The sequence below is a fragment of the Solanum lycopersicum genome, chromosome 4 (assembly GCF_036512215.1).
Source record: "Solanum lycopersicum chromosome 4, SLM_r2.1".
Classification (NCBI taxonomy): domain Eukaryota; kingdom Viridiplantae; phylum Streptophyta; class Magnoliopsida; order Solanales; family Solanaceae; genus Solanum; species Solanum lycopersicum.
Window position 1 is genome coordinate 6,533,853 of NC_090803.1, and position 23,365 is coordinate 6,557,217.

At 34.4% G+C, this 23,365-nt stretch overlaps 2 protein-coding genes across 11 annotated transcripts; both read left to right on the plus strand.

Moving 5' to 3' along the window:
• Positions 1-1,504: 1,504 nt before the first annotated feature.
• On the plus strand, positions 1,505-16,275 carry LOC101246912 (protein SEMI-ROLLED LEAF 2). 10 transcript variants are annotated; one of them, XM_010320890.4, is made up of 21 exons: positions 1,535-1,755; positions 1,973-2,110; positions 2,200-2,535; positions 3,905-3,979; positions 4,677-4,792; positions 4,938-5,052; positions 5,194-5,322; positions 6,451-6,498; positions 7,505-7,689; positions 7,774-7,970; positions 8,220-8,512; positions 8,704-8,853; positions 8,955-9,350; positions 10,392-10,541; positions 12,668-12,743; positions 13,412-13,539; positions 13,751-13,951; positions 14,039-14,161; positions 14,248-14,364; positions 14,891-15,118; positions 15,670-16,275. In XM_010320890.4, exons 3-21 carry the CDS (start codon positions 2,389-2,391, stop codon positions 15,832-15,834), a joined length of 3,039 nt encoding a protein of 1,012 aa, XP_010319192.1. In that variant the 5' UTR covers positions 1,535-1,755; positions 1,973-2,110; positions 2,200-2,388; the 3' UTR covers positions 15,835-16,275. The 10 variants fall into 10 exon arrangements, with proteins under 10 accessions (XP_004236620.1, XP_010319193.1, XP_010319191.1 ...); XM_069297028.1 differs by having other exon boundaries at positions 14,891-15,106; XM_069297029.1 differs by having other exon boundaries at positions 7,505-7,572.
• A 3,209-nt stretch (positions 16,276-19,484) lies between these two features.
• On the plus strand, positions 19,485-23,319 carry LOC101246238 (uncharacterized). Its single transcript, XM_004236569.5, has 3 exons — positions 19,485-19,618; positions 22,781-22,890; positions 22,976-23,319. Exons 2-3 carry the CDS (start codon positions 22,797-22,799, stop codon positions 23,110-23,112), a joined length of 231 nt encoding a protein of 76 aa, XP_004236617.1. The 5' UTR covers positions 19,485-19,618; positions 22,781-22,796; the 3' UTR covers positions 23,113-23,319.
• The last annotated feature ends 46 nt before the right edge of the window (positions 23,320-23,365 follow it).

Below are 23,365 nucleotides of genomic sequence, written 5' to 3' on the forward strand. Positions count from 1 at the left end.
ATTAAAGATTATGTGCACATTTTGAAAGCCAGAATATTCCAAGATTTCTTTGATTTTTTTTTTCCAATTACCAAAACCTTTGAGAAAAAAAATACGATGTATAAAACATCATGCGATCACACATGATTTTGAGGAGGATCGTATTTTAAAAACTGTGGTATAGACAATTTATATTAATACAAATATTAGTGACTATTTTCACGACTCAAACGTGTGATCCAAAAGATATACAGAAACAACAAATGCCAAATTAAAAGCTAGCAACTTCAAAAGGCAAAAAGAAATTTTTTCCCCTTATTTTATTTACCAAATGATTCACTTTGAGTTCTTTAATAATCATGACACCTGCTTAATTAAGTCATAAAAAAGAGTTGTAAAGTGAAAGAGCCAATAAACTAACAAATAGACATAATGAGTTGTTAGTTCTTTTTTTATTACATTTTTTAAAGCTTAAACAAGATTTAGTAATTATATCAAAGAGAAATAAATGAATGGTTGTAAACATGATTGTTTTTAAAAAAAAATATAAATATACTTTAATTATTGGTCAAGAAAATATCATGACTTTGTTAAGAAATTACATGACAAATGTCAACATTGTCATTGATGGCATATTTGGTGGCTAAAATTTGCAACTTGGAACAGTTTGTTATAAATGCAAACAATTGTAGTTCAAGAGTAATATAAAACTTGCATAATTGAGGTTTAATAGGTTGCAAATCTAGTCATAAATATCTACTATCTCCTATAATATAAAATAATGCATATCTATGTGAACTCAAGAAAATCATCTCGTTTTATCAATAAATATTGTACGTACTTTTTTATTCTTAAATAAAAGTTTCAAATTGAAATAGTAGGAACAGAACATGATTGCCGTCAACTTGTATGACAAGTATTGAGTCAAGTCTCACAACGAATGCAATTCTCGTATTTTGTTGTCATTATTGGCTTTGAAACTTTGATAAACTACTGGTGATAAATTGGATGAAGGTGAAAAATGGTATCATGTCATAATGTCCTAGCCGACATGCGTGATACAATGACGTGGACAAAAGGATCGTGATCTCGTAGAGATGAACTAAACCTAAATATCTATACTCGATTTGATTTGTATAAAGTCAAAATTATTAGTAACCATTTGTCAATCATACGACAATAACTTTATTTTTGGCCATTAGCCATCAAACAAAATCTCAGGGGGGCAAAAGAAATTAAGTTCATTTATAAAATAAGAGGCCATTAGCCATCAAACCATATTTTAACTGCCACTGTCAAATATTTAAAGAAAAAAAATTAGTTTTCTCAATTCTATAATAAATTAATAGTAATAAATATAAACAAACAAATAATTTTTTTTAAAAAAAAACAAAAACTATTCATCCTCTTTAACTTTCACAAAAATTCCAAATTGGAAGCACAATTATTAATAAATCCCCTATTATGTCAGTAAGTCAAACATTCCCCCTTTCCATTTTTATAAATCTTTAATCTTTATATTACCGTTAAACTATTTTTTTCTTATTTAGTAATTAGTGTCCGGCCAAACCCATCATTTTTTTTCTTCTAATTTTCAAGATTATTTTTTTTTTTAAAAAAAAATTGTGTTTAGAGGAGAGAGAGAGTCAATTTTTTTTTTTTTTGTTTTAGAGAAGGGTTGTTGAAAAAAGGGGAAGAAATGCAGGAGATCCGGTGCATTGTTGGAAATCTTTGATTTTTCATCACCTCTGTACTTTACAGACATTCATCTGAAAGGTATATTATATACATATATGTATATGACTCATTGCCAGTTTGTAGAATTTGCATAAATGTCTATATGTATATATATATATGTTAGGGTATCTGTTATTTTCATACAATTCATTTGTAAAAATTTGATCTTTTTCAAATTTTCATATACCCTTTTGCTTAATTTGTTTAGTTTTCAAGTTTTTCTTGTAACCCCCTTTTGGTTAATGATCTTGATTAGTTGAGAGAAAATTGGGGTACCCTTTGGATCATATTGCTCATTTGTAGATAGGTCTTGAGCCGAGGGTGTTTTGGAAATAGCCTCTCTACCTCTAGGAGGTAGCGGTAAGGTTACCCCACTTTGTGGGGATTTCACTGGGTATGTTGTTGCTCATTTGTAGGTAGATTTTGATATGTGATGGTTTAATGAGATTTTTGATGTATGTTTTGAATTTCTTTGATTTGTAGGCTGTAAAATAACAGGACTAAAGGAGGAGGAGTACCCATAAGCTCCTGAGTGCTTTTCTTTCCCTTTCTAAATTTTTTGAGGGTTTAGGGATTCTTGAGTTATTATAGGTTAAAGGGAGGGAAAGAAAGCATTTTTACCTTGTGAGCGAACTCAATTGGGAGAAAAAACAAATTTCCTGTTAGTAAAAAATGAACGGAGTCTCCGGTGTGATGTCAAGGCAAGTATTGCCAGCATGTGGAAGCCTTTGTTTCTTCTGCCCTGCGATGAGGACAAGATCAAGGCAGCCTGTTAAGAGGTATAAGAAGTTGATCTCAGACATTTTTCCTCGGTCCCAGGTTAGTCAAGGATTGTATGGTGAATATAAGCACCTTACATGTTCTGTTTGGTTCCTTTTTATGTGTTAAATCTCCCAAATCAGTTTGTGGAGTCTAATCATAAGTTTCTCTATGTATTAATGAATCATTTGAACTTTCAACTTAATAAGGATTCTTGAAGTCATCATCTTTTTGCTTGTATTAGATTTAGATGGCAGTAGGTAAGTGGCATTAGTTGTTTCTACTTTATATGGATATTTCACCTGCTAAAGGAGCGAACCACCGATATTAATCAACTACTTGTTTGTGCCATCTTCCTGCTATTCAATCACTAAAAACCTGACCTCTGCTTATGAGTCTGTAAAAGTTCAGTTTCAGATAGCAGGGGATTAATTTCACCACCCTTACATTGTGCAAGGGGAGAATTGTTGCAAAAATAGGCAAATATTATTATTCATGTATTTGATATATGTATTTCCCAAAGAAACAAAAGAAGTATCACCTATAGAGTCCAAATCCATAGTTTGTGTTTGTCTTAGATTTTCCAAAAAGTTTTCTATTTTCTTTAGGTCACAAGCACTAGTTTTTGTGTCGACGGCAGGCAAGTTCCCGTTTCCTTATTGGTTAGAAAGGTTAGCTTTTTTGAAAGGGACCTGTTCTGTTGTTACAAAGACCAAGCCATTTGCTTTCCAATAACTACTTTACCCTTGCCTTTGATTAACCCCAGCCCCACCAGATCTCCCGACTCTATGAATGCTGTCATTTTCTTCTTCTCTTTCTTCAAAACCTGTTCAATTTCTACCATGCATCTCAAGTCAATATCTGATAGTAAATGTGTCTACCGGAAATTTAGTATTCCAAGATGAAAGTAAATATCCTAAATTTTTCTAGAGTGGCCACATCAATGTTTGGTCTTGTTTGATTCTTAGGTAAGCCTCATGATATTTGAATTTGCTGGAATTTCGCCAATGTATTTGAACTTCTGTATGGTATAAGAAATTTGTATATAAAGTGAATGTGAAGCATCTATTATCTCTGCCATACGGGTTGATAGAATAGATTCAGCTTAAGTTTAACCATATAAACATGTTAACACACATTCCTGAAATTATTATATCTAGCTACTATAATACTGAAGCATAGCCTGTCAATTACCTGAAAGTGCATAAGATTTGAAGAATTATAGTGCCTGAAATTGATGAGTTGATTTTACCTTTGATTTGCATGGTTGGCATTACCTTTTTAAGTTTAAATGATTTTAAGCAACATTGAGCAGTGCATTTGTATGAGGTAATATCCAGAAAGAGTAGTATTTGGCCATTTGACAAATGATAAATTTGCTGTCTTTCTATGCTACATCTACATGTATTTGACATTTGTGCTTGTGCAGGAAGAAGAACCAAATGATAGGAAAATTGGAAAACTTTGTGAATATGCTGCAAAAAATCCTTTTCGAATTCCCAAGGTATATTCATTCCCAGTGTTACATGAAAATTATGATCCCTTGAAACAATCCATGAAAAGCCCCCTGAAAGTTTGTAAACTATTATTTTTTTGCTATTCTTCTGGATAACTTTATTTACTTACAGTTGCTTTGTCTGGTAATGGGATTCCAGTTTTGGTAAAGTGGTGATAGTAACCAGGAAACTAGCTCACAAATATATCCAGGTTTTCCAAAAATACAAGTAGAACTCTAGTAAAAACCTCTTATTTGATAAGAACCGTGTGATGTCATGGATATTGCATTTGAAATGAGCATACATTTGGAACCCATTCGAATCCATGACTTTGACTGTACAACCATCAAATTAGTTGTCTTAGATGCACTTCTTTAATGTATTAGGTCACATTTTAACTGAGGGGTGTCAGTTAGAGGGAGTCCGCTACCTGCAATTCCTGGTTAAATTGATTGGCAGAGATAGTATTATACCGGGAAGGAACTAAGTCAAATTCCAGATTCAACCAGAATGCTGAAAAGAACTTCATTTGGTTATTCAGCTGCCAAAGCTTATGCTCAAATTTGGAAATAGCTTTTCTTAAATGAATGTTTGCATCATCTCATCCTAGTTCCCTATGTAGCAGAAATCTTCTTCTTGCTTCATGCCTAAAGTCCGAATTTCTATTCATTTTTATCATTAACCTTTCTTGGATCTGCTGAACAGATAACAAAGTCACTTGAAGAGAAGTGTTATAAGGAATTGAGAAATGAGAATTTTCGGTCAGCAAAGGTTGTTATGTGTATATACAAAAAGTTGGTTGTTTCATGCAAGGAGCACATGTAAGTTTTTGTTGCTTAGCAAAGTATGAATTGGTCTTTTTTGGATTCTTTCATTTTTTGGTTCGTGATGGCCACAAAGAGATGCATTTCTAATTTTCACATTATATTATGTATGGTAATATGGTTTCGTACATCTATCTATCAGGCCACTTTTTGCAAATAGTCTGCTCAGCGTCTTACAAACTCTTTTAGATCAGTCGCGTGAGAATGACATGCTAATTGTCGGATGTGAATCACTATTTGATTTTGTAAATAATCAGGTTGGTGCTTTGGAGTTCTCCTCAACTTTAGACTGGATCAATCTGACTATAGGGTGTTATTTATTGTTCATGTTTATGCATCAATTATATCTGACAAATTTGAATTATCTTATACCATCTTGACTTTATTGATTTATGCAGAAAGACGGTACTTACATGTTTCATTTAGATGGTTTTATTCCAAAGCTGTGTCAACTGGCACAACAAATAGGAGAGGAAGAAAGTGCTATAAAGCTCCGCACAGTTGGCCTGAAAGCACTTTCTGCAATGGTACAGAGTTTGTTTAGATTTTTCCAACTATTTAGTCTGCTTGCTATGTGGTTGTGATACAAACTGTTAACGTGGTTGTTTTCCATCAAATACAAATTATATACAGAGTGTACTTTTCTTCAGTTCTAAAAGGAATTAAGTCAAAATAAGTCTAAATGTTATACAATTTAGGATGGCAGCATTCCATTTTTTGCATGATTGGATGACTAATGATGTAGACCAAGACATTTAGGAAAAATGACTTCTGTCGTCGTCAATATTTATATGCCAGCTACTACAACATTTCTAATTTTCATATAAAAAATTTCTCCTGTTGTAGGCGCTTAAGCCTTATGCATTAGAAACTTGGACTGTCAGAACACCCTTGAAGCTACAATAAGGGATAGACAGTATTCTTACTACTCCAAGGGACTATTTTTTTAATTGTTTCTTAGCATTTTCTGCCGAAGACATCATATGTAATAGGAAAACAGTTGTTACCATGGATAGGCTGCACGGTCTTGTTTGAACAATATTGATGAAGTGAATAAAACTAATTATAGCATGGGACTCTTAAATAATTAAATACAATGCTCAGTATCCCACGTCCGTTAAGTGTATGGTTTTTACTCTCCTTGTATAGTTTGGACAATCCTCACCACTAGAGATCTTTGGTTGATTTAGGCTCAAGGTCATTTTATAACAAGATACTCTTTTCTTAGTCTATTAACTAGTTGTGTTTGGCTTAGTTTTTATCTAGAAGAAAGTGTGACTGGTTGTTTCATAAAGCATGTTCATAATACATTTAATTTATGGAAGGTGATTGTAGCATGCAGTTTCACCATGCCAATCTCATTCATCACTGACAAAAGAGTTATCTAGTCAGATTTTTGAGTCCTGCATTTGAAGTGGGCCGTATTATCTAAAATTATATATCAATTTCTGCCTCAGTACATAGGCATTGGCTAGTGCATGTGAGTTTAGTATTGTTTTCTCCTCAAAGTCCTGATTTGATTTTCTTTTGAAGTCTATACCAGTGACTTCTATGATTAATGCTATAAAACCATGACTATCTCTAACCTGCATCCAAATGTAGATCTGGAGTACTTTGTTAAATTGTTATTCTTACAAGAATTAACTGTGTCACAGGTTTGGTTCATGGGCGAATATTCCCATGTTTCAGCGGAATTTGACAATGTAAGCAGATTCTTTCCACCTTGTGTTCTTATTGTCAGATCTAAATAATGCTAGATTTGTATTTTCATTATAGAAGTTTGAAGTATCTCCACTCTTGTTTTCATTGATGGAAAGTCAAAAGCTTGATAAGATTTTATTTGCATGTGCACGATTTGTGGACACCAAATAAGTGAAACTGAGTAAAAGTTTGCGCTAGAGAGCATGTTATGTTGGCTTTACAAGAAGTTTCTTTCTCTTCTTGATGTTGATTTTCCTGGTTCATTCCAGTTTTAACATGATGCTGTCGATTATACGTACAAGCTATCTCTGTAGGATAAAACTTAATACTTTTCATCACTACCTGTTTTTTGCCTTCGAATGCTCTGTAATCATTGAACAAACAAAAATTAGCTAAAAACAGACAGCACGCAATAGCAGGCGGATCACTATATCAACTTATAGGTGAAACCAGGCCCAGATTGACTTTGCCATTTCATCAATTGATTACCGTTGGTATATATTTGTTGTAGGAAGGTTAAGTATAAACTTGAATTTTCTTACTGAATATGTCGAACAATTTGGGCCTTTTACTGTTCATTCCAGAATTGTCTCATGACAATGACCTGTTTCTGGCTACAATAGGTGGATGGAACTTGTAGCTTTTATTGTTTCATATTACTGATAATGTGGACTTCACCATGCCACTTCTTCTACTTATACAACAACAACAACATACCCAGTGAAATCCCACAAGCTTCTTCTACTTATAAACAGAACTAATAGTCTGTAGTACAAAAAAAGATTATAGTGGTGCAATAAATCTGCATAGCAATTATTTGATCTCTAGTTGTGATGAACTGTTTCCATGTCTGAATTAGTATAGCTTTTGGGATATTACCTTGAAATAGATCTTTTGTATTTTCAGTTGTGTACCGTCACAACTTGATTGGAGTAGCTTAAACTGTGCCCATCTTACTTTTCCAGACGTCTCAATTGCTTCTACTAATGTATTTATCTTATCTATTAGATTGTTTCAGTAGTCTTGGAAAATTATCCAAGGCCAAGAAAGGAAACTCCAGACTCAAACCAGAACAGGTGGGTGGAAGAAGTGCGCAAAGTTGAGGGCCACGTTTCTCCTTCCCCAGAAGTCATCGCGAAGGTTCCCTCATGGAGAATCATTGTGAATGAGAAAGGGGAACTAAATATTTCAAAGTTAATATTTTATAATAAATGTTAGGTGGCCTCTTGCTTTTTTCATGTGTAGTGTCTAAAGTGCTTCTTAGTTTTCCTTGACAGGGAGGATGACGAAAACCCAGCATTTTGGTCTAAGGCGTGCCTGCATAACATGGCCAAGCTAGGTAAGGAAGCTACAACCACAAGGCGAGTTTTGGAATCTTTATTCCGCTACTTTGACGACGACAATTTATGGCCTACTGAAAATGGAATTGCTGTACCTATTCTAAAGGATATGCAGTACACGATGGATGCTTCAGGTATGAAGTTACTTTTTAACTTTACCTATCGAAAGGGGAAAAAAGAGAGAGAAGTTAGTGGTAGAGTTTATTTTCTTTTTATTCTTTGGCACTTTCATTTACTTTTTGCAAATCGTTCATCATATGTGGTTCTTCGAAAATTTCCTACTTTTACTTGTAAAAGTAGTATTATATTTTCCTTGTGGTGAAAATTCATAATGGCTTTTCCTCTCACTTTTTTGTTCCTCCTTTCCTGATTAAATTATGCAGGAGAGAATGCGCACCTTCTGCTGTCAACATTAGTCAAGCACCTAGATCACAAAAATGTTCTTAAACAACCTGAAATGCAGCTTGACATTGTTCAGGTGGTGACTTCACTTGCTCAAACAACGAAGACTCATCATTCTATTGCCCTAGTCAGTGCAATAACTGATATCATGAGGCACCTACGGAAAAGTATACATTATACTCATGATGACGCAAAGCTGGGAGCCGAGTTAATAAAGTGGAACCGGCTTTTCCAGGAATCAGTGGACGAGTGCCTTGTGGAGTTATCAAATAAGGTGCAGTTATTCTGTCATTGAATTTGAATATCAAATAAATTGCATTCTCTGTAAATTGGTTGGAAGCTGCTTAGTTACTAATTAAACAGGAATTTGAAGTCTCCTTTTGATGGGACTAACTAGATATTAATCGAACTTCTTGTTATTGATGTGTGTTCGAAGTCATGATTCTTCATTTTCTTGACTATTAGGTTGGAGATGCAGGCCCTATTCTGGATGTGATGGCAGTAATGTTGGAGAACATCACAAGTATCCAAGTGATAGCAAGAACTACTATTGCTGCTGTTTACCGTGCTTCTCAAATCATAGCTTCTATGCCAAACTTGTCATACCAAAACAAAGTAAGCTGATTGATATTTGAATTTATCAGACTGTTCTTTGCTTTCCTATCTTATTTTCTGAGGCATATTGAGTTAAGAATCTGATTTATCTTTTTATTTAGGCATTCCCAGAGGCTTTGTTTCATCAGTTACTCCCTGCTATGGTCCACCCTGATCATGAAACACGAGTTGGAGCTCATCGAATCTTTTCTGTTGTCCTTGTTCCATCTTCTGTTTCCCCTCAGAAGGTATCTGAGGAAACCCACCTGAGGAAGGCAGCAGATTTTTCAAGAGCACTCTCTAGAACTGTTTCTGTCTTTTCTTCTTCAGCTGCACTTTTTGGAAAGCTGAGAGACCAGAGGTCCCCTTCAATGGAGAAGGTTACTCTTGGAATGGAACAGAAAGATAACAATAGTGGGATGCTCAACAGAATAAAGTCAACATATAGCGGGGTATATAGCATGAAAGGCTCTCCTGCACCTATTGAAGAGTCTACGAACAAGCCAAGTAACGAAATGGTAGGTTCTGTAACCATCTTAGTAGATACGACTGTTACCTCTAGATTCCTTAGTATAATCCATTCTAGTGGCCTCATGGGACTTCATATCTGCTTCTCCTTTACTACTCAAGCTTTTGATGACCCTCTCTTCACATCCTTGGCAAGTAAATTACTTGGCTATAAAATGCTTTGCCGCTTGAACAGTTTGTTTTGCTGCTTACACTTGAACATCCTCTGCTAAAAATCGTTTGAAACTTGCTTAGAATAATAGGGACAAACAACAACTACAATGCCTGAATTTTCAACCAAGTTGGGCCCAGCTTATTCCAATACTCAGTAATTTGTCTTTTAAGACAATCTAGGGTTTCTCTAAAGCTAGAAATTATCTAAATCATACTTTTCCTACACTAACATGCAGATCTTTAACTCTTGGGAAAACATTGGATCTAATGTAACTGTACAAACTTGACAGAGCCTTTATCCTAATTAGTTGGTGTCTTCTATCTGAATCTTTATCTTCTATCGTATTATGTTCTTTGCTAAACCTATATGAAATTTGAGAAATTGTAGGCCTTTTGGGACAATTTCTATGTATATGGTTTTTGTTTTTACCTCATCTCATTTTAACACCTATCATCACAGTGTCGTACCAATTAACTTTGTACTGGAGGTCTATGTATGCCATGGCCAAATCATCTTAGAAAACTTATTATTGTTTATCCTCCATCTGTGCTACTTGTACCTTCGAGTTCTGTCAGAAATAATCATTTGTAACTTTTTTTAACTATGCATTCATCTTAATATCTATATATTGACGACACTCATATAGTGGATATATTGTGCATTAGAGTTCAAACATTCATTTAGATTGCATGAAAATGTTTCTACTCTTTTAAAATTGTGCATCCACAACACTGGATATGTTGGCATTTGTCTTCAGCTATTCATTATGAAATAACATTGTTGATTTCTCGACTGTTGTATAGAATGTGTCTTTCACTTTGAGTCTGTTTTATTCGACTTCACCAAATAGTCAAATTGTTTTTCTTTTGATCTTCAGGGTCCTATTTCTCTAAGACTCAGCAGCCACCAAATCGTACTCCTTCTCTCCTCAATATGGGTACAATCCATTTCTCCTGCAAATATGCCTGAGAATTATGAAGCCATTGCTCACACATTTAGCTTGGTCTTGCTATTTTCTAGAGCAAAGGTAATTGGTTGGTTCTGTGACTGTTATATTTGTTCTGTGTATTTGTGTGGGGGCATGTTCTTTGTTCATGATACTAAATGAAATATTAGTGCTTCTATTGTTGTCCAAAAAAAATATCGAACAAGGATATCCATACCATATTTGTGTAGAGCTCGAAAGATCAACTAGAAAAAAGTGTTTTTAGTGATTCCTTTCTTTGTAGTTACTTTTTCTTATTTCTTTAAGGCAAAAGGGTCAGATGGACCCTTATACTTGTATGTGTTTGTATTATGGACCCTTCTACTTAACTTTTTATCAACTGGACCCTTAAACTCAATAAAATTTAATATATTAAATCCCTCTGACCATTGACCATGCTTATGTGGCATTAAGATGGCTGAGTTGGCTAAAGAGTGTGAATCCACTTGCGTTAAGGCAAGTGTACACCATATTTAAAATTATAAAAGAATAAAATAATTAATTTTAAAAATAAAAACAAAATTAAAAAACCCTTCTTCTTCACCCCACCCACCTACAATTTCAGGCATCCCCATCCCTGCTCAACACCCTTTTTTTCTTTCATTTTCTTTAGACGATCTAATATGCCGGAGGCGCCAAGAAGTCTCCTAGCATGTTGGTTCGACGGAGGCGGCTAGGAGTCTCCTGCTGGTTCGAGGGAGGCGGCGAGGATAGGCGGTCGTTGGTGTTTTGCAGGGGATCACTGGTGGTTCAGAAAAAGAAAGACAGTGGAGGGGAGAACGAGGCGGGTGAGCGGCGAGGAGCTGATCACGAGGGCTGAAGAGGTTTGGCCGCCGCAGTTGTGGTGCGGCGGCTTAGATTTGTGGAGGCTGGAGAAGAATGAAAGGAAAATGTAGAAGGTGATCGACGTAGATAGAGACGTCTGAGGGAGAAAGTATTTGTGGTCTCGTCGGCAAGAGGAGTGGTGGCTGTGGCAGCTTTCTCCGACGGATTTTGGCCATTTCACGGCTGGATCGGGTAGACGACAATGGTGACCCAAAATTTACTTTAAAGAATAAATTAATAATTTTTAAAAATAGTTATTACAGATAATTATGACGTGGTATTAATTTAAGTGACATGAATTTGACATGTCATCTACTCAGGGGAGGTGAGCTATACACATGGTAAGAGGGGTTTAACAATCATTTTTTGATTGAGTTTAGGGGTTAAGTTGGTAAAGGATTAAGTAGAAAGATCCATAATACAAACACATACAAGTACAAGGGTCCACAAGGCCCTTTTGCCTTTCTTTAACTATATCTAGGTAATATATTCCCTTGGAACTCCTACATGTTTGTTTTCCTTTTGTGTTTTACTTATGTACTAATGTTTTTAATGTCTCCTAACAAGGGAAATTTTTGTCCAGTAGGATTTAATCGATATCTGTGGGAAACACTAATAGGTTCCCTATAGTATTTACCTGTTTATACCAAGGGAAACAATAACCTTTTAAATAAAATTGAGCTCCTTTCCTTAGCCCTTTGTGTTTTATCTGTTCATTTGAATGGTAGCATCAGTGATGATGTTTTTACATATGGTTCACTTACAAGATTCTCTTTCCTGTCTTCTATGTATTTGACTGCATTCTCCATGTATATTTAGTGTGAGAAGTCCTCTTACGTGATAAGGATAAATTATGAGCTTTGGATCCTATGGTGTAAAGATTAATTGTGAACTCTAAATGCCAATCACAATTTATTGCTTAAGTTAATGTTCTTAATGTCTTTTGTTCTGCTATTATTTTTAAAATTAGAACTTTAGCGTGAACTAAGACCTCCAAGTCAATGGACATCAAGGAGACAGTTTGACTACTTGCGAGTAACAAAATAAAGTATGAATATGGGAATGAGAAACTAAAATGCCAAATCACTAAATCATTGCGAATTTTGTTTTCGGTATCATTAGTTTGGCATTTAAGCAGTTAAATGGTGTAGGATATCTTGGTCGTTTATCACACTGGATGATCCAATCTGCTATATTATGTTAAATCTGTAAAGGAACTAAAGTCTGAATAAACATTCATTATAAAAAAAAAAACTATAGTCTGAATAAACATATGTTCGTATGTGTCTGTATATCCTTTCCTATAGTCTCTTAATTTGACTTTGCTCCATATACTTGTGCAGAACTCATACCGTGAAGCTCTAGTGCAAAGTTTTCAGCTTGCATTTTCATTGAGAAATATTGCACTCATTGAAGGAGGTAAGACTGCCACATCAGATATTCCTCTGGGGTGTGCACCTGCTTAAGATTTTTATTCCTCTTTTATTCGTTGCTCCTCTATACTGGGAGGGGGTGGTAAGTGATTGCTTCATCGGAGTGTTAGGAACAACAGATCAGTATTACATGGCACATTTCTCATGTCCTTAGTATCTTTTCAAGTTAAGATTATCCATTTTTAACTGATTGTGAAGGTTCTTGGACTTCCGTTGTTATGTTGACCGAGCATGTCTCATTCTGGAATCCTAGCTGAGTAATCCCACTCTGCCATTTTTATCACTAAGTTCTCTCTTTTTGGGTTCATAACATTTTCATCAAGGATATTATTATTAACAGGACAAGAGGACCAAACACCTGAAAATAAGAAAGCGTTTAGTTCATACAATTAAAGGGTTCCTGTATTTGTGTTTAATAGCAATGCTTAAATGCTTGCTGCACAAAGCTTCATTCGCTTCTACCTTTATGGTAAATACTTGTCAATGCTTCTGTATACCTTTAACAGGCAATAATTTATATGAGATTCCCCAACAATATGATCCTTATTGGTATAATAGTTCAGCTTATCTGTTTCCTGTATGATTCCTTCTCCAATGCTTTTTTACGATTTAGAGGATTTGTGGATCACAGTTCATTATACTTCTGTGTTTCAGGGTCACTACCACCATCACGTAAAAGATCTCTGTTTGTGTTGGCGACATCTATGATTATTTTCTCCTCCAAGGCATATAATATACCTTCTCTGGTTCCCCGTGTCAAGGCTGCACTTTCAGATAAAACGGTTAGTAACCAATGCTGCCAAGCTTTATACTGTTTTGCTGACGCCTTCTGGTGGTCAGTCATTGTTCTTTCTATTGCATGTCAGCCTGGTTTCTACTAGCAGAGCTGAATTGATGAAAAACTACTTTTGGTGTATTTACTTGTTCTATTTCAGTATTATCATATTAGTTTCTGCTCAGGTCATAACACATGGCAGTCATTGTTTTTATCAGGTTGATCCATTTTTACATTTGGTAGAAGATAGCAAACTACAAGCTGCTGAGTCAAGTTCTGGTAATGGAAAAGTTACATATGGATCCAATGAAGATGATAGTTCTGCTCAGAAATGTCTCTCGCAAATAAATATCACAGAGGAACAGTCAACGCAATCCATGATTTCCTTAATCCTAAAGAGCTTATCTAATCTATCAGACGTAAATGTTTCTTTGCTAAATTTTGTTACCATATAGTGATTCCCTAGTTAAGCATTGATCTCTAATATGATGTATTCCGGTATGTAGCTTGAAGTGTCAGCTTTAAGGGAGGAGTTGCTTAAGAAATTTTCACCAGATGATTCAGATTCCCTGGGGACTCAGTTTTTCACCGATGCTCAACAGAGAGCTCAGCAGTCTAATTTAGTTGATGTAAGTCTCTAGAGTATGTAATGTTATGTCAATATTCTTTTATCCTCACTTTTCTCTGTTTGATCATTCGTTCTCCTGTTGTGCAGCTGACCTCAATATTTGATGATGATGGTCCAGATTTATTTCATAGCAGTTCCAAACAGAATGAACAATCAGCCATGGAAATTCCCAATCTATTGAGTGTCAATCAACTTTTAGAATCTGTAAGTGACTTTTGAATATAATATTTGTTTAACCTATTATTTATGCAAAAACAACCACGCCTAAATTCCAAGCAAGTTGCGGTCAGCTCTATTAATCCTCACTGAACATGTCACTCCATTTAACCTCATCTTCAACCCATATTGTACAATAATAATTATAATTTGTCTAACCTATTGTTTCAGATCTGTGATCTTTGACAAAAAAGAGTTTTACATCTAGTTATACTTGCGAAATGGATTTCTTTTCTTTGTGTGCATGTGGCAACTCTGCATTTCTCTCCTCTAGTGAACTTGCATGTTCTCATGCCTCCATTTTGTTCTTATGAGAAAATGCAACCTCATGTGATGGCTATTTTAGTTCTTCTGGTCGTCAGAAATATTTATGGAGTACCACTTAATCCTTTGGTCGATGTTTTAGTTTAAATACCATGAGATAACAAAAAGTATGTGACTTACATTTTATTTAAGATCGATAGTGAAAAATGTACTTGTTGTTTGAAATTTACTTCGTCTATGCCAAATGAAGGTTTTGGAGACGGCACATCAAGTAGGGAGAATGTCTGTGAGCACGGAACCTGAATTTTCATACAAAGAAATGGCTCATCATTGTGAGGCACTTTTAACGGGAAAACAACAAAAGATGTACAATTTGATGAATAGCCAACATAGACAAGATAATGCACTGATCGGAATATCAGAGAGTTCCAGTGATCAAGGCGAAGAAAGCGCTTCTGATAACCAGGTTGACAATCAGGTCTCCAAAGTAGTCTTTTTTGGTTTCTATATACTCAACATTTCTTGTTTCTCCTTTCTCCCCCATTTTCTAATTCATTTGCTGCTCATCTGTTTCTTTCTGACTAAAGTAACATAGATAGATATTATCTAGGCATCATACATAGATAGACACTTCATCTTGGCCTCAACTGTCAACTAAACACTCCAACTTTGAGTATGGACATCTAGAAACCTCAACTCATCTCCTTTGTGTCATTTAAACACTCCAACTTTCAAAATGATCATCTAGACACCTCTAAAATTTGTGTCATGTCAGCATCAGGTGTCCACGAGACATAGTGGGGATGAGTTGGAGTGTTTGGTTGTTAGTTGAGACTAAGTTAATGTGTCTAAATGTACACTCTACAAGTTGAAGTCCTTACTAGTCAAGTGATGAGTATTTGCTTATGTATTATGGCTCTTATATATGTAAAACTAACGTACAGCAGATGTAGCACCAGAAATTTCCTGCTTTGGATGATTTAGAGACACGATCTTAATCTTACCATTCACTTGACTTTATGGGGGCAGGTTGAGAATCAACTCGCAGATCAGAAAGTAGCCGATGTTTCTGATAAACCAACTCGCGAAATTGTTCCTTCACATTGTGGAGCGGAATATCAAAGTAATCCGGAGTCCTTCAGGCTACCGGCATCAAGTCCATATGACAATTTTTTGAAAGCTGCCAGATGGTAGAGATAGCATAGGAATCGTTCCAAACAGAAATGTTTGCTAGATTACTTCCCTCCTGATGGCAGGGTTGCCAAAGCCTTACTCGGTTGCAGAACCGGAAGATCTTCATGCAACGCGCCTGCACGGAAAGAAAAGTCGGCGCCAGAGTTGTAGATAACACATAGTTTTTAACTCATCATACACATAAAAGTTGTTCATTCTTTTATTCTTTTTTTTTTCTTCCTATTATGAGGTGAAATATTGTTGTACTGGAGCCATAGAGGAGGCATATTGGTTAAGATTTTAGGTTTTGCTGTCTTAGCCAATGTCATTTACTGTTGTATAATATTTAAATGTTGCTTTTAATACTCTCTTTTTTGTAATTTTAGATGGAGCTATTCTTCTCTTCTTCTGGTGTATGCAGACACTGCTATTTGAAATGGGAAAATGCATTCTTTTGCTGTTCTTATTTTCCTTAATTAAAATACTCCCTCCGTTTCAAAAAGATTGGCCTAGTTTGACTTGATACGGAGGTTAAGAAAAGAAAAAAGACTTTTTAATCTTGTGGTTCTAATTTAAAGTTACGTCAAATGTACCAAAATATCCTTAAATCTTGTGGTCTTAAATATGTCATGTCGAAAGTTAAAGTTAAAGTGTTGCCAAAAAAGGAAAGACGTCATTCTTTTTGAAACAAACTAAAAAGAAAATAGGGTCATTCTTTTTAAAACAGAGGGAGTATATATTGTGATATTCTTTTTCATACTTCGAAAGCTTCTGTTTTTTGTTTTAGGTCTATCAGAATTAGTCTTCCTACCCATAAAGGCATATCCCACCCTACATAGACCTCGCTTATGGCACTATACAAGGTTTATTGTTGATATCTTGTAGTATATGAATTGTTGGTGGAGAAAGAGTTATTCACTGCGATGTTTACATTAAACCTACATATATGACATGTTAACAGATCCAAGGATATAGGGTGATCTTTGGCAGAAATAGAGACGACATGGCAAATTGAAACATCTTAGTAATCAAACGGAAAAAATAAAAAAAGCAAAAGTGATTTGTGTAATAGTAGGAGCGAAATAAAAGTCGTCTAAATCATGAAAATGTGATCGTGGAAGAGAACTTCAAGCCTTGTGTCGCCAAAGTAGTTTGAATATTGCACCTTAAATAGCAGAAGTCAAGAAGTCGAAAGCATCACTTACTTCAGTAGCATAAGGTATGTCGAGTTTCACGTGAATCGCTAACTCCACCTTGAATTAATGAGGCCAATAGGTAAGTATCATCCGATCCACTACAACAAATTTAAATATTTGTGAGAATAAAATTTCAAAAATTTATACATAGTCTAAGTCGTGTAAACGTTATTATGGAAGAGAACTACAAGTCTTGTGTCGCCAAAGTAGCTTGAATGTTACATCCTAAATAGCAAAAATCTAGAATTCGAAAGCATCACTTACCTAAGTAGCATGAGGTGTATGAAGTTACATGTGAATCACTAATTTCACTTTTAGTGAGGCCTATGCTATGTGAGTTTGAATTAATGAGGACTCGGTGCATTATTAATACCAATTGATAAGATCAAAATCAAATAATTTGTATAATAAAAAATTTAAACAAAATTTCAAAAACTTATACCTATTGGAAGATGCATTCACTTACTTTAAATTCTGAATAACACAAACTAGAAAAATAAATTTGTTTCGCTATTTTCGAAGGGGGAATTATAATAAAAGATCTTTCTAACTATTTTTATTACCAAAACAAAATTACTTAAATTGGCCAAAATTTCTTCTTTCTTCCTTCTTAATTAGCTCATCATTAATGACTTCTAATCTTCTTCTTCCTTCCCATTTCGCCATTAATGGCTTCTTTTCCTTCTTCCTTCCGCGTCATCTTCTTCTTCGTTGTTTTTTCTATAAATTTTAACGTACTGGAATCGTAAATCGTTTCGAGCGAATTATATATGAAGAGACTCAGTTGAAATAATTTCATATTTAATGATTGGGACTATTTAGAGGTGATTTCAAATTAATCGAGATTGACTAATCAATATGTACTTCATGGCTACGTAACTATGTTTAGTTTCTTTTAGTAAATCATAATGTATAGTTACTGTATAACTCATGTGTATGTAAATCATATCAAATAGTCAATGTATATTGTTTATGACTTCTCATAAGCTATTATAGTATAGTCACTATATAATTCCAATCACTTTCCACTATTTTTTAGGTAAATAAAACAACATTACATTTATTATAAACTAACTAGTCCTTGGAAACGTGCATTGCACGATTATTCAATATTATTGGATTATTATATAGAAAATGCTCAAATAATAATATTTACTTTATCATTTACATCATATTCATTAAATAAAATCCATAACATTTGAATAATAAATTTGTAATAATTCAGATAATATTACGTGTAATAATATGAATATGTCGATATAACATATCCTCAATAATCTCTCATTACACACTTCCATGTAGATCACATATCCAATTTGAAAACAAAAAAAGAAAATTTTAAGAATAAAAATAAAATCACTTACAAAGAAACCAATTTACATGAAATAATACCAAAATTTAAATTCTTGGAACATTTTCAAACATCTTCCGGAGATATGTATCCTTCATCTACATCAATTAAAATAAAAACTAAAAAAATTATAAAAACAATCGATGTATAAGAGAGTATATATGTTTATTTTATTCTAATCCATACATAGTGATAAAAATTTATAGAACCCTTCCAAACATTCATTTTCTGTCTATCAATATTATCACATATGATGACGTCTGTGATTCAAATGCAACACTAATGGTACCATCCCCAATACAATGATACTTTTTTTCTTCTGTACCTAAAAGATCTATTGTAAAGTTACCAAAAAATGTAAAAATAAAGAAACAAAAATGATGAAAGAAAAATGAGAAAATAGTTCTTAAGCGGAGAAAATACATTGGAGTAAAATGTTCAAATGAGATTTACAAATTTGGTGTTCTTTAATGTGACTTTAAATAAAGAATTTTAGGTAAGGAAAGTTGAAGAGAATCAAATTATTAAAGCTAAGAAAATGAAGAGAATGAAATTATTTAAGTTAAGAAGTTGAAGAGAATGAAATTATTAAAAATAATTTAACCCAAAAAAAAACTTATCATATCCATACTTAATTGTGGGGGTATGTTTGGTTTTTAATTTTCATTCTAGTGTCATGCACCTTAAGAAAATCCTTCTAGTGTCATGCACCTTAAGAGGTTTCTCGAAACCATCTTTAAAAGGTTCATCTTGCAGAAAAGATGAGTTGGACCATTTTGCGGGATTCATTGCTCAGCATGCTTCTGGTATGTTTTCATTATTAAAAGGCTTAATGACTTAAATTCTACCATAATGTAATTAAAATATTTGTATTTAATTAAATAATTAATTAAATTTTAATTTACTAAAAAAATAAAATAATAATTCAACTTTTTATTTAGAAGCTTCCCACTTATAATAATATACGATGATTACTTTATCTTATATATTTTCAACTATTTCAAACACACACATTAAAAGAAAAAAACGAATTTGGGGCAAGGCCCAAAACTTGATTCCAACTTCCATTTTTGACCCATTCAAAAAACCAAAAATACAATCAAAACGACATCACTTTCACAATATAAACATCAAAACACTGTCGTTTTGACCTCAGAAAACCCTTCTATAAAACACTACACAAGAACATTTAGCAAAGAACAATTTTTTTTTACATCTGCAGTCTCTTTGATTTCCATTCTCTCTGCTCTTTATCACGGTAAGTACCCCCCACCCCACCCCACCCCCACCCCCACCCCCTTGTTTTTTTACCTCTATAAGTATAGATCTGGAGCAAATCTTGTGCCACCATGTTTGTTATTTGAGTTGGGTATTTGAATTTATTGCTTCTTAGTGACAAGATTACATTTTTATGTGTGATTTATGCTGTTTGGGTTGATGGGTCGTTTTCTGTTTTGTTTTTAGTGTTGCGATGGATCGAATCTTGATGTGGATTTATCTTATTGGGTATTGGTTTATGTTGCTTGGTGGGGGTTATATAAGATGATTGATTTGATTTAAGTTTTGACCATGATTTGTGTGATTTTGATGTTTGGGATTAATGGGTCGTGTATGTGTAGTTTTTATTGGAGCAAAGTTTGTCCCTTGGTGTGACTTTTGTATTTTATGGTATAGGTTAATGCTTCATGAAGAGCTAAATATGATTAGTTTGATTACTTTTTATTGTTATCAATGGGATTCGAGTGGTTAGGATTAATGGGTATTCATCTGTTTGGTTTCTGTTGAAGCTTTGCGTACTTTTTTGGCATGATAGGTTAATGCTTCCTGTAGAGCTCGATATGATTAGCTTGATTACTTTTTATCCTTATCGATGGGGTTTGAGTGGTTAGGATTAAACGGTCATCATCTGTTCGGTTTGTGTCGAACCCAAGCCTGCTCTTTTGGCATGATTCATGAATTATGTTTTATTTGGTTTAGGTAATGGTAATGCTTCCTGAAGAGCTCAATATGATTAGTTTGATTACTTTTAATTGTTAGTGGTTAGGATTAATGTGACATCTCTGTTCGGTCTGTGTTGAAGCCAAGCTTGCTTTTTTGGCATGAATTATGTTTTCTTTGGTATAGGTTAATGCTTCCTGAAGAGCCCAATATGTTGAAAATGTGATTTGAGTGGTTAGGATTCATGGGTCATCATTTGTTTGGTTTCTGTCGAGCCAAGCTTAGTTTTTTTGGCATGAAGTATGTTTGCTATGGTAATGCTTCCTGAAGAGCCCAATATGTTGAAAATGTGATTTGAGTGGTTAGGATTCATGGGTCATCATTTGTTTGGTTTCTGTTGAGCCAAGCTTAGTTTTTTTGGCATGAAGTATGTTTGCTATGGTATAGGTTAATGCTTCATGAAGAGCTCAATATGATTAGTATGGTCCATACTTGTTGCTCCTTGACCTAAATTTTATATTTTTCATTGGTTCTGGGAAATGCTTCTTGGAAATCAGAGCAGTCATGATATGGTTCCTTTTTTAATATTTTACTCTGGGATGTGAATGGTTTTAGTTAATTTGTTGCTTCCTTTGTTTTGTATTAACTGACTGATGTACATGTCAGTAAAAGAGAAATGAATCAAATGTTATATTTTACTTTTGTTGCGGGAAGATGGAATATCTGTATGTTGTGTCTTTTCATGAGCTATTCATGGCTGTTTCGTCTCGTCTCTTCATGATCTTGAACATTGTCCAATTTGCTGAAAGCCTCATTAGGTTAATGAGTTCTGCTTTATTATTTTTACTTATTAGCCACCCATCTGAAAGGGAAGAGAAAGTAGAATAGGATTGATCTAGTACATCAAGTTGTTCTCTGTGTATTTCTAGTTGTTTGGATTAATGAGTAATTGCCTGATTATTCGTAAAGAAGCGATTTTATGAATCATATATTATGGAAGTGATTATTGCCTTGATTTTTGAGTTACTGGAATAGTGCTACAATTGCTTCTCTTAATGTTTTCTTCATGATGTGGTGTAGATTTTTTTTATTGTTCAAAAAGAAGTTTCACTGTTGCATATTGAATTAACCAAAATTCATAGCACCCTAAATGCAATCATATCTGAAAGTATACTTTGTATCCAAAACATACATCAATGGGAGCATTTACAGAATGTTATGATGTATTAATTGGAACTTGGAAGGAACTGTTGATCTAGTTAAGCCTTGTGGGTAGGTGTAGACACTCAGATGTGATTTTTGAAATATGAACCTTATAATGAAGATAAATGAAATTTAATTGAATGTTGTCTGCATTTTTTTTTATTTTTTTTTAATTTTCCCTTATTTGCGTTTGGCATTCTAGTTGATTGCTAATGGGTCGTAGACACTAACTAATTATGTGTTGGCATGAGTTCCGTTCCATATTCTGGAAATAATTTATGCTATGTGTCAGCGGAAAAGAAAGAGGGTTAGTAGGCAGAACAATGTCTATTTCCGACACTAGCTTTTTAGGAACTAAAATGGGAAAGATGCACAACATACTCCTGAACTCCCTCCACCCCAATTTATGTGGCACCGTTGACTTGACACAGTTTAAGAAAAAGGAAGGACTTTTGAAAAAACCTTAGACATTTGTGTGGGATAGATTAAAAGGAAAGGATGCCACATAAATTGCGCACAGAGAGTAGTAAGAGTAGTAATTTTCTGATGAAGTCCTCGTGTAGTATTTTCAACCATCCCCAGAAGTATGGTAGAAAGAGGAAATAGATGCCTACTTTCCTTCACTTTTACTGCAGCATGAATGGAAGGAATATATGCTTTTTCTAGGACTTGTAATTCAGCAACTTTTTTTTCCTCCTTTCTGGCCCGTTGCCTTGTTTTCTGAACATACTATTCGAAAAAATAAATAAATAAAATTGGGGGTAGGGGAAGGGGAAATGGGGAGGGAGGGGGGAGGGGGGATTACAAGGTAGGAAATCAAACCCTCACGACAAGGTGAATATTTTTGTAGCCAACCGATTGAGCTACTAAGATTTCCCTATTTTTCTGAACTAACATTGTGTTAAGAGTAGGACAAGAAATACAGTTTAGTTTTGAAGTTTTCAAATATGTAGCTTTATGTTCTTGTCTTTATAGATTTGAATGGTATATCATACAGTAGGCTACTAAATCACTCAGTTCATCATTACCTTGAGGAAATCTGATAGTTATACTTTGTCACGTCCCAATTCACATGATTGTGGCAAAACGATCACATATGTGCTGTAGCTTGAGACAATCCATTGAAACATACATAATTCAATCTGCAGCCTCATGATGGTGTAAAAAGATCCTCTATGAACTATGTATTGAGATGTTATTTTGAGTAATAATTGAATGCTTTGATGTTGAATGAGAAAAGAAAAACTGTTTTCTTACTATGGTTTACGGTATCTTGCAGTTTTAGGAGCTCCAAGATGGCTACCAAGTACATAATTGGTTCTATCGCTGGATCTTTTGTCGTTGCATATGTTTGTGACACTGTTATTTCTGACGGGAAATTGTTTGGAGGCAAGTTCTAGTTCTTTTCGTTAGTTCTTTGATCATGAAATTGCCTCGGCTATAATGACAGTCAACTTGTGGTATCTCAAAACAGGTACTACTCCAAGCACCGTTACCAACACCGACTGGTGGAAAGAAACAGACAAGAAATTCCAAGCATGGCCTCGCACTGCTGGTCCCCCGGTGGTCATGAACCCCATCAGCCGACAGAATTACATTGTCAAGTCTTGATTTAGAAAGTTGAGTTACGCTGTTTTTTTCCCCAACAGATTACATTTCAAATTAAACCATTCTTCATTTTTGAGCAAGGTTTTTTGCTCCTACGCTTGATTCAGACGATATTGAAGTCATTTTTCTCACTTATAAGAAGATTTGAAATATGTTACAAACAATCAAAACAGATTTGACGTATGTTACAATAAAATTTTTGTTCAGCTAGCACACCTGTGTACTGAATGAGCTGTTTTTTTTCTTCTGGCAAATA

Coding starts and splice junctions, on each gene's coding strand:
- LOC101246912 (XM_010320889.4), top strand. CDS start 2,389: ATGAACGGAGTCTCCGGTGTGATGTCAAGGCAAGTATTGCCAGCATGT. Junction 8,854..8,954: donor ACTTGTCATACCAAAACAAA/GTAAGCTGATTG, acceptor CTTTTTATTTAG/GCATTCCCAGAGGCTTTGTT. Junction 9,351..10,391: donor ACAAGCCAAGTAACGAAATG/GTAGGTTCTGTA, acceptor TTTGATCTTCAG/GGTCCTATTTCTCTAAGACT.
- LOC101246238 (XM_004236569.5), top strand. CDS start 22,797: ATGGCTACCAAGTACATAATTGGTTCTATCGCTGGATCTTTTGTCGTT. Junction 22,891..22,975: donor TGACGGGAAATTGTTTGGAG/GCAAGTTCTAGT, acceptor ATCTCAAAACAG/GTACTACTCCAAGCACCGTT.